At 28.4% G+C, this 17,375-nt stretch overlaps 1 protein-coding gene and 1 pseudogene across 1 annotated transcript; both read right to left on the bottom strand.

Annotated features, from left to right (window-relative positions):
* Positions 1–7,239: 7,239 nt before the first annotated feature.
* Positions 7,240–11,703, bottom strand: LOC149059349 (uncharacterized; annotated as a pseudogene).
* A 1,342-nt stretch (positions 11,704–13,045) lies between these two features.
* On the bottom strand, positions 13,046–16,553 carry LOC149059350 (uncharacterized). Its single transcript, XM_089217408.1, has 3 exons — positions 16,174–16,553; positions 14,433–14,583; positions 13,046–13,873 (listed from the first exon to the last, which is right to left on the bottom strand). The coding sequence occupies exons 1-3, from the start codon at positions 16,343–16,345 to the stop codon at positions 13,180–13,182; spliced, it is 1,017 nt and encodes a 338-aa protein (XP_089073534.1). The 5' UTR covers positions 16,346–16,553; the 3' UTR covers positions 13,046–13,179.
* Between the last annotated feature and the right edge of the window lie 822 nt (positions 16,554–17,375).

The raw sequence follows: 17,375 nt of genomic DNA on the forward strand, positions 1-17,375 counted from the left end.
CTTTTTATCCCCCAAAGTATCAACTAGATTCACTTTCTGGTTTAACAAGGTACTGAAATTACAATTCAAAGCAATTTTACTGCCCCAAAACGTAATGACAAACACAAAAAAAAATATTCATGGTTTTGACGAATTTTTGTCAATATTTGAACTTCAAATGCTAATAAAAAAAAATTATGCCTATGTATCCTTATAATTTTTTATTCACTTTAAGAATAACTTATGAGGAACTTTGTATTAAATTTTCAAGTATTTTGATAGGGCCAAAAAAGTTTTATCGACACTTCAAAAAAAAATTTTCAGAAAAATTGAAAATTTCAGTCGTCTATAAATATCTCAAAAAAGGTCAAAATATTTTGAAAATTTAATCATGTAAAGAAAATACCAATCCTAATAACTGGTAAAATTTTCAAGTATCTAGGACTTATACTTTTTGAATAATAACAAATATTTAAAATCGTTTCAGGATAAATCGTTATCGTTACGCTATTTCGTAAAAATTTAAAATTCAAACGCACTTAAAATTTTTTCTATAATGATACTTCGAGTTTTCTCTATAGCTACTTGAAGGAAAACTTATGGAGAACTTAGTGTTGTATTTTTAATCCTTAGTTATAAACGCAAAAAATTTTATGATTTTTCAACTTCAAAATTACTTGCAAATTTTCGCGTTTTCGACAGATTTCGTAAAATTTTTAAATATAAAAGCTTATTAAAAAAAATTGTGACTTACGATTTTTAATTTTTTTTAGCTACAATAAGAAAAACTCATAAGGAACCTTGTATTAAATTTTCAAGTTTTTTTGGTCGTCCAACATTTTTTTACCGACACTTCAAAAAAAAATTCTCAAAAAAAGTGTAAATTTCAGTGGTCTATAAATAACTCAAAAAAAGTCAAAAATTTTTGAAAATTAAACTGTATATAGAGAACACTAACATAAACATTTGGTGAAAATTTCAAGTATTTAAAGTGATTATTTTTTGAATTACAACCATATAAAAAAATCGATTTGGTCGAAAACTGATTTTGCGTAAAAATTCCCGTTTTTCTGTCATTTTTTTTTGTTTTTCTCGATTTTTTTGAAAACTGTTGGAAAATGTTTACTTTTGACCTCTATAGTGCACCAAGGATCTTCAATTTTACATCGGAAACCACCCCCAAAGTTTGAAATCGAAGCATTATTTCGACTAGTTATGCTGTACACAGACACAAAAAAAAAAACAAAAAAAAAAAAAAAAAAAAAAACACACATCATTGTAAAATCAATACATTCATCACTTCGTTCAGAATCTAAAATTTATACTAACCAAAAATATTTTTTGTTATTAACAACGCATAAAAACTCCTTTTTTTATTTCCGCGACCATTGAATGAAAATTTAGTGAGCAATTCAGGAATGAATAACAAACCCATTATACGTTTGACCATTATTTTCATAGTTAGTCCTCCCACAGAAGAAATATATTGTACCTAGAAAATAATACATGTTTATAGAAAATTAATGAATTTTAAATTCCTTTGAATGAATACCTACCAAATGCAAACGATATGTGGTGTTGGTTGATATTTTATTTTCAACATCATCCAACTCATCAAATGATTTTATTTGGAAAATCAATTACAAAATTTGTTAAATCTGGATTTTTTTCACTTGTATGAGACATTTTTTCGTTATTTTCAACTAAATTTAAAATAAAATTTAATTTTTCATCCATAGAACGTATTTCAAATTTAATTGTCAACAATTGATGGAAAACCGATTTCTTGAAAGCATCATTATCATCTGTTAATTATTTAGATAAACAATATTACAGTTACAGCTGTACTTTTCACATAATAACAAAGAAATAGTTTTTAGAAATTTAATGATTTAGCTTCATAAAAAATAGGGCACAAAAAAAAAACAAAATTCAAAAAGAAAGTTTGAAATTACCAAGTTTCAATTTTTTTGATTTTAAAGTATTTGAATCATCACTCAGTGTCTTATTCAAAGATAGATTTTCTATAAACAAAATTCACAATTAATAAAAAAATTCAAAAAATAAGATCATTACTAATATGTCATTATCAATTGTGAATAGTAAATATCACCATTATGATGTTTTGAGATAATGCCTGGTGATCTTGTAGTAGCTTCTTTTTTTTTATGAGAATATTAAATATTAAATAAAAATACTAAAAAAAAAAACAAAAAAGAATTCAAATAAGAAAACACACCATAAGAATTGTGATTTGTTTCACGGTTTTTTTCTAACAAAAATAACAATAGTAAATAGCAAAATATTATTATATTTAACATAAATGTAAAACCAAAATTATAAGTTAGTAAATGTATCATACCTGCAGAAACTAATTGTGGAGAAGACTTGTTATCTATAGATTGCAGAGGCGATCCAGTTATATTAAACAAAATACTTTTTTCAGCTGCAAAAAATATAATTAAATCAATAGTAAATAAAATAATATTATTCCATCTATAAATTATATACAAACCTGTTAACAAATCGTCATTATTTATTGATGGTTTTAATGGAGACCAACCATAGCGTCTTTTGACCAAACTACTATCATCGATGAGTACAAGATTTTTATTTTTTCGTTGAGAGTTGATTTCAGGACTAAGTTCTGGATCTAGTTATGAAGAAATAAATAACACATAAATTAATGATCTTAAAATACAATAAAATATGTAAATGTATTACCAGAAAAATAACGAGGAATTACTGCCTTTAGACATATTATCATCAGATTCTTCACAGTCTAAAAGAAATTGCAAAATAAAATATTCAGTCTGATAGAAAATACATACTACCATTACAATAAACATACCAGAATCTGAGCTAGAAACTTGCTTTTTGTTTTTAAACCTTTTACGTTTCTTTATAATATCTTCGGCAGAAGAAAGATCCGATTTGCATTTAGCAATTTTGCATTTTTTTTTTGAGCACTTAAATAGTTATCTAGAAAATTTTTAATTAAATAAATATGTTAATTGTACCTAATTGTCATAAAAAATAACTATTCAAATATTTAAATTGGAATTCAAAAATGAATATTAGTTTTGATGAAGAGGTCAGATCAGGTTCAGATCAAATTCAACTAATTTAAAGTGAAGTTGCTTGATTTAGAAAACTAGGTATCTTAAATTTGTTTTAAAATTAAAATTATATCAATACAATAAAGTAATGATTATTCTTACCAATGTCACCAGCCAGACAACGAGCCTTGAATAAATTAAAATCAAATTTATTAGGTCGTACTTTATTTTGTACTAGTTTTTTGACATCGTTCATTTTTAAAGTCTTAGGCCATGCACAGTAACCATTTCTTTTTATCCACTGTGAAGGAACTACCTCCACAGTATCGTCAACTACAAAATGAACGATTGACCAGGTCATTGCAATTCACCACAACAGTTAAAATCTATAAAATTACGAAATAATATTGACTAATAATACAATGCTTAGTTTGTTTATGAAAATAATTAGTAGGTATAATAATTATTTTTCACACGACGGTGCTGATTTGCTCACAATTTGCGATAATCCGCTTAGAACATGAAAATTAAAAGTAAACACTAAACACTGGAGTCACAAGTTAAAGTTGAACCACAGAATATAATAAAAATATAATAATATAATGGTTGAACGTTGAACAGCCAAACAAAAAATAAAATAATATGTTTTAGACGGACGCCACAGACTGAGACGTGTCACGTGTTCTACATATTATACGGTCTAGTCGGTCTCGGTTTACTATAATAGCTACGCGACAGTGAAGCCGTTCGGCACCCGCTAATAGCAGTATAATTTTAGGATTTTCCCATCATTAACGGCCATCGCCAACGGGCGATCACTTATCAGTAAACAATATTTTGATTATTATTATTTTCGTAGGTATATTATATTCCACTGAACTGTATACAGTATACAGTTCACTCAGATCAGTGTTATATTCACGTTATTGGCAATAATATAATAAAGGTACGTTTTCCTCGGAGCGCGTTTTTTGTGCCGCAGAAACCGATCACGTCGACGTGAGCGTAAAACGTATTACGCGGCGTAAAAGTGTTTTCCTATAAAATATAGTAGTGGCGCTTTGAACAATTCAGTTGACTACTGAAAGTGTGATCAGTGTGTAGTGTATTTGTAATAATTTATTAAGTAAATACAATATTACCCTTTAAATATTATTATTAATTATCATTATATTATTATAATTATTAATTAATAATTTTGCAATTGCAATGAATCGTCTTGAAAGAAAGAAAAAACTAATTGCACTGCTTATTCTTCGACATTTAACAATCGATGACGAAGATGAAGAATATATGCTCCATGAACATTGGAATTTAAGAAAGAAAGTCAGTGAGATTTATAATAAACGAAAAAACGAGGGTATTTTCAAAATGTTGATAAATAACCACCTTGTCGATGAAGAGCAACGATTTAAAAGTTATTTCCGAGTAACTCGTGAGATGTTTGCCTACATTTTGAACCTCGTAGAAGGGGATTTGACAACTGCCTCATACAACAGAGTAAAAACACCTATAACTGCTGCGGAAAAATTGGCTCTTACTCTTAGGTAAGTGATCTATGAAAAGTGATAATTCATTTTATTTAAATAATCTTTAAAATTATTTATTAAGTCATTTTACACTCTATATAAAAAAATCATTAAGGTATATATTATATGCATATAAATGTAGCTTATCATTAAATTATTATAAATAATGTTAAAAATGAAAATTATAATAAAAATTAAAATATTATTAATTTTATAAAATATTTAAAATATTACAAATCTTCTTCATCTAAAATGCCCTTCAGAGCATCACTAATTATGTGACTGGAAAAATTGGAAGTTTCTGAGTCAGTGCCCTCAGGGGTAAAAGTATATGAAGTAGATGATGCTGCAGATGAGTGGTAGGAATTTTCACTATCACCGTTGTCCGCGCAACCAACGTCCTCTGCAATGCGGATACGGTACGAATCTACGCTTGAATGCGTTATTCAAAATTATTTAAACTATTAATAAAAAGTAATATAGAATCAATAATAATGAGACTGTTTCTTTGGCCTGTTATGATATTTATTTAAATTCCTTTTTATTATTCAGTTGTAAATTAATATATATTATATATATAAGCAGTTACACGCTTAGAAAGAAACGATTCTATTTCTTTATACGAAGGTAATTCCTTATGATCCTGGCGAAGCTGCCATTCACCCGCAGTAGTTACATCGAGTTGACTACAGATTAGCGTTACAAGCCATGCATCCCAATGATTTACTGGCTGTCCCAGAGCCTCAAGAGCACGGACGTGAGACTCTGAGCTCAATGGCCGACGGACAGTTGACTTTTGGTGTCTGGAGAAGAGCTCGGATGTGACTTTGTATTGTTAAGCCTTTATTTTCATATTGACGTACCAGTTCACCATAAGCCACACTGTAGTTTTTTGCTGTAATAGAGAAGTTCTTGACAATGTCCGCAGCATGACCAGATAAGCCTGATTTCAAATGGTGAAAGCGTAGTACATCATCTATCTCTGGGTTGTTGTGAAATAATGAATTGAAAGTATCAATATATGATGGCCAATCTTCCAGATTTCCATTAAAAGTTGGTGGTTGAATCATTGGCAATTTTAAAGATGCTCCCTTAAGAGCATTTGAAGCATGAGGGTCATTTTGAACCTGATTGACGCTAGCCTCAGCGATGAGGTCTTCCATTATGGCAAGTAGTGTGAAATTGTTGTCCTCAAACTCCAATCGCTCAGGTTCTTCTTCTTCCCCTAAATCAAGATCTTGGATGTTTTGTTGAACGATATTAAAATCACTGATGTATTGGTTTAAGGAAGTAAGTCGAATTTGAAGTTGACGGATAGATTGGGTAGTTTTATTGAACTTCTTGACATAATTGCTAATTGCACCAATTGAGGATTTGATTGAGGTTCTTTTCTTGAGTAGTGGTTTCAATTGAGCAGATGTCATGTTGAGGAGCTATAGTTATTGAATATAATATAAAAACAGTTTGAAATTTCAATAAGAATACAAATCAAAGAATATAAATAAATAATTATAATCACATAATAACTGCTATGTTTTCAATATAATTACAATCAGCAATGTAACATATAATTAATTATGATAATACTTGCAACTGACGATACAACCCAGATTATCTAGTAAAAAAACTATCACAATATGACCCAAGAAACGTATCACGTCGAGGTCACCAAAATGTCCGCGCAACCAACGTCCTCTCCAATGCAGATACGGTACGAATCTACGCTTAAATGCGTTATTCAAAATTATTTAAACTATTAATAAAAAGTAATATAGAATCAATAATAATGAGACTGTTTCTTTGGCCTGTTATGATATTTATTTAAATTCCTTTTTATTGTTCAGTTGTAAATTAATATAATATGTGTGTATTGCACAAAGTAGTAAATATGTATAAATGTGTGTAGCATGCTGGCTTGAAATAATATGTATAATAATAATATTTGTAATAATTATGTGTGGCCTATTGGCGCAAATATATATGTATAATAATATGATAATAATTTAAGGCTCGTCAGCCTGTTACCTGAGAGCTGGTGTTCGTTAGCGGCTTCAAACCAGAACGCTACCGTCTCGGGATACACCAACTTTAACAATAAAAAATACAATATAATACTATAGTATGTGACAATCCCGAGAACGTACGACTAACGAGCCACCAGCTCGGACGGACAACTCACTGTACATGCAATTCACCACAACAAACAAATCACGTGCTTCTATAAGTACGCCTATGTACACCCTGAATGGGGAAAATAATATTAGAAGTGCACAATGTTGTGAATACGAACGATACTTACAGAAGCAAATCACAGCACAGCAAACATGAATAGACAACGAGAAATTAACACAAAAACAACAAGACTGAATGAAAAATATTATATGAAATTACGTTTCCGCCGAACGGGGTTATGACTTATGTAATAATAATTATCAGCTTTGACACTGGCTGGAACACCGTGCAGCTCGAGTGTCAGCAAAAGAAGTGCGGATGATAAACGAAACACATAATGAATAAAACGAGAAATTATATAAATGAAGTACGAAACAATAATAAAATTCACAATCAACAGTTTTGACTCACGCAAGAACCGTTAATTACGAACGATAATAATTATAATACAAACATGCGGTAATGAGTATAACACTGCCAGCTGATCGCACCGTTATCCATTAAATAATAATGATCGAAAATATTTTGTTTGGGCGCAAACAACCGTGAATAATGTTGGTGAATCCGATATTTAGTGACTGCTGGTTCAAAAGTTCCATTTCTGTAGTGATTTGAAAAATTTTTGCTTTTGTCTTAGTGGCGAGGTCCGGGCGAAATTTTTTCACAGTAGCAGCTATAGTTTTGAAAAACATGTCTGTTGCGTCTTCTTCTGGTTCTGGTGTTATAAGTTGTTCTAAGCACTTTTTAAAATGATCCCTATCTTCCTTTTTTTCTTTTAAGTATTTATTAATATAAGCATTTTCTTTCCTTTTATTTGATTTTGGTATTTGAAAATAACCAGAGCAAGTCTTTAGACCACTTGACATCTGCGTATGTTCAGTAGGAGTGTGTACAGAAGTTATAGGAAGAGTTGATTGGTCTGACTTTTGCTCGGTTGAAACACATTCTTGCACTACTTTATCTCCATCCTCTTTATCTCCTTCATCGACAACGCCAGTCACTTCATGCTCGGATATGTTTGGAAAACTGTCTCTTTCATCTTCCACTACATCTAAAAATCTCAAACAATCCCAGTAAACAGCTCTCTTTTTTTTAGCAGCTTTTCCTGTTCCTTTCCCTTCCTTTTTTTCTCTCCTATAATGATCCCGCACACTTTTCACACAAAGATACATATAGGTACACCTAGTTTTCTGTTTTTTTTTTTTTATATAATTTTGTTTTTCATATTCGCCATTATAAGGACCACTCTAATGTATAATGTACATATACTCATTATCAGGGCGCATAACTTCATTTGCATATTTTTTTTGAGAGGTCCAAGAGGTACCTATGTGAGCACATGATACAATTAAGTACAATAATTCCAATATAATATTATTCAATTTTTTTTTTAATAATCGAAGCTAAAATAATAAAATAATATAATAAATAATAATTTTTGTATACAAACGTTTTTTTTTGCATATTTTAGTATTTTTAGTACATATTTAAGCGCTTATATGAATACTTTTTAGAGCATATTTAAGAGCTTATAACAGGAATTGTAACCTTTATGTTTTTTTCGGTTTCGGTGTCGTTTCGGTTTTTCAAAAAAATATTTTTAAGGTTTCGGTTTTAATTATAAATTTCAAAAATATGAAATTGTGGTTGCGGTTACGGTTGTGGTTTATACCGGTTTTAACCTGTTACAAAAAAAAAAAAAATTTTAATCTTAAGCGATTATAGAACCGTACTAATACAACCAAAATATATATATAGGTACCTACAGATAAACCTGGTAGCTTTCAACCAAGTCTAGGGAATAGACAGCTCTTTTAAAAATAAAAAACCGTATGGTAACATATATTCCAACTTAAAATTACAACTAACAAACTTATGAGTTAGTATTTTCATTTCAACTTAATTAACAATTATTGTTGTAAACTTCATTAATGTGTTGACTGTTGATGACAGAGACAATTAAAATATCACCACAATTCAATACAAAAACTAATATTACCAAAAACCTTTCAGATGATTGATGTCGATTGTTGAGGGTAAAGATTCTAAATTGGAAGGTAGGCGTAGCACTCATTTTGGTTTAATATTTACTTATGAGTATTATAATTCTCAAATAACAGTGCCAAGGCCTAAGAGTCTATTATGATTTAGGTTGAGACTTAGAAATTAATAAAATATAATACATATTTTATAAACTTTCTTATATATTTTAACAATATAATAATAATTTTTATATAAATAATATACATATTATTATTATGTAACCATACTATTTTTTTTTTGCGTTTTGAAGATGGGTTAGTAGTTCCAGATGTTTCAGTATGACTTCGTTCCCCTTGACTCATAGTGACAGAAGTTTCATCTTTCTCAGTGCTAAAATAGTACAAAAAAAAAAAAAAATAGTACAATATATAGCTACATTGATTATAAATAAATATTTATTATCAATGATAGTTGGAATGTATACTTATAGTTTAATATTAAATGATAATATATACAAATTAGTTTTAAAACATTTCTAATTATTAAAATGATTAATATTTACTTGATTATACAATTTTTTTTTTCAAACAATCTGTTTGTACGCACTAACAACTGATCTTCTAAATTTTTAGAATTGATGTTTCTCTATACTGGGACAAAATAAATTTTAATCCCGAAAATAAACGCTCAACGCTAACTTGTGTTGACGGAACAGCGAATACTATTTTGGCTAATGTATAAATTTCTGGGTATGTTGTCTCCATTGAATTCCAAAACTTTAAAATATTGATTTTGTGATTCAATCTGCTTTGACTGATATAATAAGTTTTCAAAATTGTTTCAATTTTAGTACGAACTACTGATGTTTGAGAACTGTTGGATAGATTTGAATTTTCAATGTTTACTTCTTTTTTTTAAGAAAATTCTCAAGCCCATCTATAACATCATTATCAGCTTCTTGATTTACTAAATTTATACTAGTTAAATCAATACTCTTTTCATTTATTTTTTTTAAATGGAGCCAAATTGCAATCAAATGGTTAATAGCATCTTTACATTGGTCGTCGGTAAGTATTATTTTATAACGAGGATCCAGAAAGATTGCTGATAATAAAACTTTATTCTTCATAATATATTTCTCTCTGTTTTTCAAACACCCTAGTATTACTTTGGAAAATGAACTATTTATTGATTCAGTTTCAATTTTACATAAAATCCATGCTCCGTAGAAATCTGACATTGTTAATTGCTCATTCTGTAATTTTTTTGTACATATTTTTGCAGGTAAAAGTGCTTGGGAAATAATATCGATTTGTTTCCATTCCATATTATTCAAGCATACTTTTTTTAATAAAGAATCATTGTTTGCCATGTTTTGAATAAATTCTTTTAAATGGTTGATTCTTTCCAACATGTCGAAGGTAGAATGCCAGCGTGTGAGACAATCAAGAATAGGAGACTTCAAATTTTCCTTCTTTAACAAATAGATGTAGGTTTGGTTACGCAGCTTTCTTACCAAAACACGGACTTTGTTAAGTAATTTTTCAATGCCAGGATCCTTTAAGCTGTCAATTACTGCCAATTGTAACGTATGAGCAACACAGCGTATACCTATTTTAACATATTTCAATTGTGAACGTAGAATATTGTTATGTTAATTTTTAATAGATGCCTAAAAATTAAAATTAAAATAAATAAAACTTACCAGTAAATATTGAAGAATCACCAAAACTTTGAAATGATTGGATATCTGATAATATATTTTCAGTCTTTTCATAATCTTTATCGGTGGCATTACTATCAGGATTTTCCTCAAGTAGATCAATAATTTGTTCTTCATCAAGATTAACCATGCTATTGGTGTGGTCTGTTTCACTGTTAAAAAAAATTTCAGATAAAAATAAATCAAGATGAATATTATAAATATTTATTACCTGCTATTAGTGCTGTCATTATCTGAAGAATCTAATTCAACCATATTAACTACATTTTCTGATTCATTATCTAAGTCGTGCTGCTGCAATTCTAAAATTTTTTTTTCAATTAAATTGACAGCCTTCAGCATATTAGCTCCGTTAACAGAGGTTATAGTGTAAACTTGATCTGTTTCAATTTTGTACATCCTCAAAATATTTAAAATTGTGTCTTTTAAGTATACACCTAAAAATAAAAAAATATAAATTATAAATTATAAATGTGTAATGTGTATACTGAAACATTAATTATTAAATTATAGGACATGGAACCTGTATGTGATTCAGTTAGTTCGATTAAGGCAAGAATCTTAAGCTTAATATAGTCATCAATAATATATTGTATGTTAATCCCTAAAAATGATCTGTTAAGCCGTGTAACAGCGTCAAGTTTCAAAGAAACAAGTTTGGCTTTTGATTGAACTTCGATATTTATTTCTTTTTTTATGGATATTGATTCTTTACATACATATTTTCTAGAAATAATAATTATAATATAAATAAATTTTAAATATACTTAGGAAATTCTGACAAAAATACTTACTTTATAGAATTTGAGTTTATACAAACTTTTTTATTTATTCCTTTCAAAACAGGATCAATTATTTTTCTGAATCCTGTATCATTTAACATAGTATATGGACGACCATTTACAGTTACCAATTCTACGCAAGCATTGACTATGGTTTTCATATCTATTTTAACTTTAATATCAGGAATATTCACTTTTGAAGTTTTAAAATTATAAATTATAGGTATATGCATAATGAACTTAAACTTGTAAATAGTTTCACAATTTACTGACAATGCATTAAGATTTCTAAGATTTCTACAAGCAAATTTTAACCATTATTCTGTGTATTATGTATAAATGTAATAATTTAGAATTTAAATAATTTAATGGATACTTACAGCCAATGTTGATCCACAACTTTTACACTTTGATTTTTTCAATTTTTCGTCATACGTGAAATAACCATACACAGCATTTTGTTTATGGCGAGCCATAATTATTTTGATATTATGGCCGAGTATTCAGAGTATTGAGTATAGCTTTCGCAGTGAGGTAGAGACTAGAGACTGACTCGACGGCCGACGGTGGTATATGGTATAAATGTATAATACTATAATAATTGATAAAAATATAAATAGAACAATATTTCCCGTCATCGGTTCGCCTCACACACACGCGCAATAAACATATTATAATATATATTTTAAAATAATAAAATCATAAATATAATTATCAAAATACAAAATAAATTATTATAATAATATTGTAACATTTACGTGACCACACTGTATTATTGACCGTTGTCACCAGTTTCAGAATACTACGAATTGCAATAAATTATTATATTTAATAACGTGGAAACAAATAACATACAGTCGACGCTAATACGCAATCAAGAATACCCTTAGGGCCCCGCCACACTACTCCGGTTTCACCGGACCGGTGAAAACGTTCATTATAAACCGGACGGGACATTGTCGCCACACTATTGCGGTTTTACCGCATAAATGGTTACCCTTTCCACCTAAATTTTGACCTATACACCTGTTAACAATAATTTAGTAATGCAGTTGTAGTATTGGAAATGATCATTTGTTTGCACTTGGATTTTGAGTAGACATACGTTATTTAGTTATTATTTAAATAATTTTTCGTATATAATATTAAACTTATTAAAAATAAAAATGAATAAAAAAATAAAAGCTGTTTGTATTGCGGAAGCACTTGGACTGCTAGATGAGCCCGTGCGACGTAAATTTTGGGTTCATCCATTAAATGTTAATCGTGAAAAATCGCAAAGATTTTCATTATTTTTTGAAAATTTAAGAAAATATCCAGATAAATTTTTTGAATATTATCGGATGTCCATAACATCGTTTGATGAACTTTTGGAATATATACGTGAATATATTACTAAAAGAAATACGTCTTTTCGAAATGCAATTTCAGCCGAAGAGCGTCTGACAGTGACACTGAGGTAAGTAATATTTTAATATTTTTTTCTTTATAATTATAACATAATACATATAGGTAAGTACTACATATATTTTCTAAACTTAAGTAGATAAATTAAAATATAAAATCAATACTTGTTCAGCACTATACATCAATATCAAGCTAGTCTTGTAATAGTTGTATAAATTACTTTATTAAAAGTAAGTGGCCGACACAGATTAGGTACATATAATTTAAAAAATCTATTTAAATATTTTAGATTAAAACATTCATTTTTATTTAAATATGCATAGAATCATAACAGTTTAAATTATAATAATGTAAAATCCATTAAAAGTTATAAAAAATAAAAATAGTTAATACTTTTTTTAAGTAGGCACCTACTTGATACAGCAATAAGTGTAAATTAATTTTCGACTTAAAATAATTAATTTTTTCTTTAAACATTACCTTCCCGGTATTTAAAAAAAATAATATAATTAATAACTTATTAATATTTAATTAAATAATAATTATTAGTCATTAATATTTTTATAAGGATGTGTATCTGTAAGGGGGCCAGGAACAAAATAAGGATTAAATATAGGTGGTATTGTTGAAGATGTTGGTGTAGTTAAAGTAGAAGGTTGTTGATAAATATCTGATGGCTGATATGTTAATGAAGTGGACACTGTTGATGGCGTTCCTATGTTATGATGCAGAGAAGAGTTGAGACTATTGGGATAATTTGTTTGAAAATTATATGGAATTTCGGATTGTAAAGGATTTATACTACAGATACTATGATTTGAGGGTTGTGGTACAGGATTGTTTAAGTTGGATGTGTGAACAGGATTTTGGAAATGTTGCGGTTGTTGTACTGTTTTGGAAAGAGATTTGAAAAAATTAATTACATGAGATTGAAAATCCAGTTTTTGATCTTCAGTTAATTTTTTTACGTGGTTTAAAAAACTCATTAAAAGCGCTATATCAGGATCTACTTCTTCGGACTTTTCTAACATATTCAACAATTTTGATTGGAAAGGAGTCTCAGCTGGTTTTCTTTTTTTACTTTGAAAGCTTGTTTGAGACGGACCAGGTAAATTTGAAATATTCATATTTGTGTCATTTTCAGTGTCTCTTATAACCGACTCATCGGAAGTGTTATGAAAAATATCATCAACTTCATTTAAAACATCAGCTGCATTTTCCACCATATTACTTGTCGTCCTAATAATAATACTTTATTAATATAATACAAATACAAACTATCATAAATTATAATATCATTCATTTTGTACAAATTTAAAAAATAAAATATATGAGAAATATATGTAAATTTAAAATGACTAATTTGTAAATCTGATTAAGAACAATTTTGATAGTAAAAACAAAATTATTTACTAACCATATAATTTCACAATTTTTGTTATACGTTTAAATAGGATCTTTTTTTTTGCCCTGTATTACATTATCAAGTGTCGGAAATGATAAAATAAACATTCATTGTAAAATTAAAGTATCTATTTTATTTAGCAAACGCTAAAAATAAATTTAATTTGACTTTCTGGTAGAAATTTTTTTTTGTTTACGAGAAATCTTGTATTCAATTTTAAAATCTTAGATTTAAAAAGATTTAAAAGAACAATTTTTATAAATTTATGAATTAACACATTTTGTGATTTATACGTATTTTGTCAAAATTAAAACTGAGACGCTCATAGAAATGTATTGTGGATTTACGCTTAAATTTATTTTTTAATTTGCAAAAAACTTAAGTATAACTTACTTTCTTTTTTTCACGGTTTGTTGCAAAAAATTTAATGCATCAGCGTAAACATATTTTTTTTTTGAAGTTCCTTCGTCACCACTTTTCCCTTGATTGATAAACTTTGAATAATTATCACGAATATGGCGCCAGGTATTTTTCATCTCTTTTACTTTTTAGTTTTTAAAACAAAATAAAAAATGCATCAAAATAATGAAATAGTTATAATTTTAGGTAATAATAGTAGGTATATAATAATAAACTATTAGATTATTAGCAATAATTAGTTCAGTGGATGGTGATTTATAATGAAATAAAACAGCCTTAACCTAAAATAATAATTACATTTATTTTTAATTTAAGGTTTTTATCTACTGGCACAAGTTTTGGTGCATTGAAATTTGATTTTTACATTGCTCGGAGTACTATTGGGGAAATCGTAAAAGAAACGTGTACGATTTTATGGATGGTTTTACAACCAAAAGAAATGCCAGAGCCTTCAACAGAAAGATGGGTTGAAATTGCAAATACTTTTTATGGTAAGACTAATTTTCCGAACTGCTTAGGAGCAATAGATGGTAAGCATATTCGATGTAAAGCTCCAAACAATTCAGGTTCATTATACTTCAACTACAAAAAGTATTTTTCGATTGTGCTGATGGCGATTGCTGATGCCAACTTATGTTTTATTGCAATTGATGTTGGTGCCTATGGAAAAGAGGGTGATTCAAATGTGTTTAAAGATAGTATTTTTGGGAAAAAACTTTATTCAAATCAACTTAATCTACCAGAATCAGCAAATTTACCGAACACAAATGAACATCCTCAGCCTTTTGTATTTATTGGAGACGAGGCATTCGCCTTACATTCGAACTTATTAAGACCATACCCAGGACGTGGTCTTAATGATACTAAACTTATATTCAATTATAGGCTATCAAGGGCAAGAAGGACGGTAGAATGTACCTTTGGTGTTCTGGCTAATAAGTGGCGTGTCTTACATACACCAATACAAGTTGAGCCTGATTTAGTGGACGAAATAATTAAATCGTGTTGTGTATTACACAACTTTGTTCGAAGAAGGGATGGCTTCAACAATGAAGATACAGAGACCAATATGTTGGATGATATAAAAGTTCGTGGTACGGGTGCTCGTACTCAAGGTACAGAAGTTAGAGACTACTTCGCAAAATATTTCATGGGACCTGGATCAGTGCCATTTCAATTTCAAAAAATTTAATTTTTATAATATTTTTTATTTACTTTATTTAATTTTTTCTACTTAAAAAAATAGTATTGTTTATATAATACTACCTTTTCAGTATTTAATAATAAATACATTAATTTAATAAATGTATATACAATGTATAATATATTATATTATACATGATATACAATGACAGCATACGTCATATCGTTTACATATATTTATTTTGTTTTATATAAGTTATAAATGATACATAGAATTATAAAATATCTTTTAACTGTAAAGGTTTATAAATTTATATTTAAATTTTAAGTATTTAAGTATTTAAAATCGATAAAACATAAAATCAATAAAATAAAATTGTTTGTAACATTTTTTTTAAACCTTATTTTTAATAACAATTTTTTATAATCAATATTATTTATCTCAATTTACGATTTAAACATTTTAAACTATTAAAAGCTATTTTTATAAGTACATTTTTGGGTCGTCAAAATCTCATCTTTGTATCTTTGTTATAAATATTAAAATATGTACATTGTGTTGTTTCCTTACCTCGTTCATCTTTTCCATTTTTTTCAAGCTCATGCCAATCTAAATACATTGAGCTTCCGATGTCCATCCAACTTTTTAATTTAAGGTGTTTGTCTGAGTACTCTTTGGAGCCCATTTCCCATATCGAATTATTATTTTGAATACATTGAATAAATTTATCAATGTCAAACATGATGATAATTGATAAATTTTTAATTTATTCAATAAAAAAATAATTAAAAAATCACAAATTTGAAAATTCGAAAACTGCAGTCCGGTTAAAACGCATCAGTGTGACAGGTATGATATAAAATAATGTGTTTTGATTATTTCATCCGTTTATCCCTTTCCGTTTTCAACGCATCATGTACCGTTTCAATCCGGTCGACGCATGACAGGACATGAACTTACAGGATAGTGTGGCGGGTTATATTTAAATCAATGTGTTTTGATAAACCGGATGACCGGTGCGTTTTCACCGGTCCGGTGAAACCGGAGTAGTGTGGCGGGGCCCTAATGGCCTAGTGGGTAGTACCTACACGATACTCATATCAACTCTTCTAAATATCTCATCTTTTGTAGTCACAACAAATAACTATAATACCTAGTAATAACGTCATAATATTATAACCATGACGGGGAAATAAGACCGTCTATTTATAAAATATTTTTAAATCTCAATAATTTCGTTTGAATATTTTTGGATAGTACTCGGTATCGCTCAGCTATATAGTATATAGTCTACAAACAGTACTAAGTACAAACTACAATCAATTATTATCAAATTATTAATAAAGTAAAGTATCTATTAATAATTTAATAATTAGACTATAGATTGTATACTGTAGGCAACGATTTTTATTTCCCATTACATAATATAAAATATTCTTGGAAAGAATAAAATATAAATTAAATAATAAAGACCTAATGGTTTTTTTGAAAAATTTACTTAAAAATAAAAAAGTTATAACCGAAAAAAACCTTTAAAAACCGAAAAAATTGAACTTTAAAAATTAGGGTTTGGGTTTTGGTTAGGTTTTTTAAACTTTGAAAATAATGGTTTCGGTTAAGTTACGGTTAATAATTAACACAAGGTTCCCGGTTCTACAACCGGTTATTTTCGGTCCGGTTACAATCCCTGGCTTATAACAACTTTTTTTTATAGCTATAAGTTATGAGCCCTGCTCATTATATGTTATATACATTATTTTGTGGAAAAAACT

Source organism: Diuraphis noxia, unplaced genomic scaffold, assembly GCF_037042655.1.
Source record: "Diuraphis noxia isolate RWA-SAM2 unplaced genomic scaffold, SU_Dnox_SAM2 contig0001, whole genome shotgun sequence".
NCBI lineage: Eukaryota > Metazoa > Arthropoda > Insecta > Hemiptera > Aphididae > Diuraphis > Diuraphis noxia.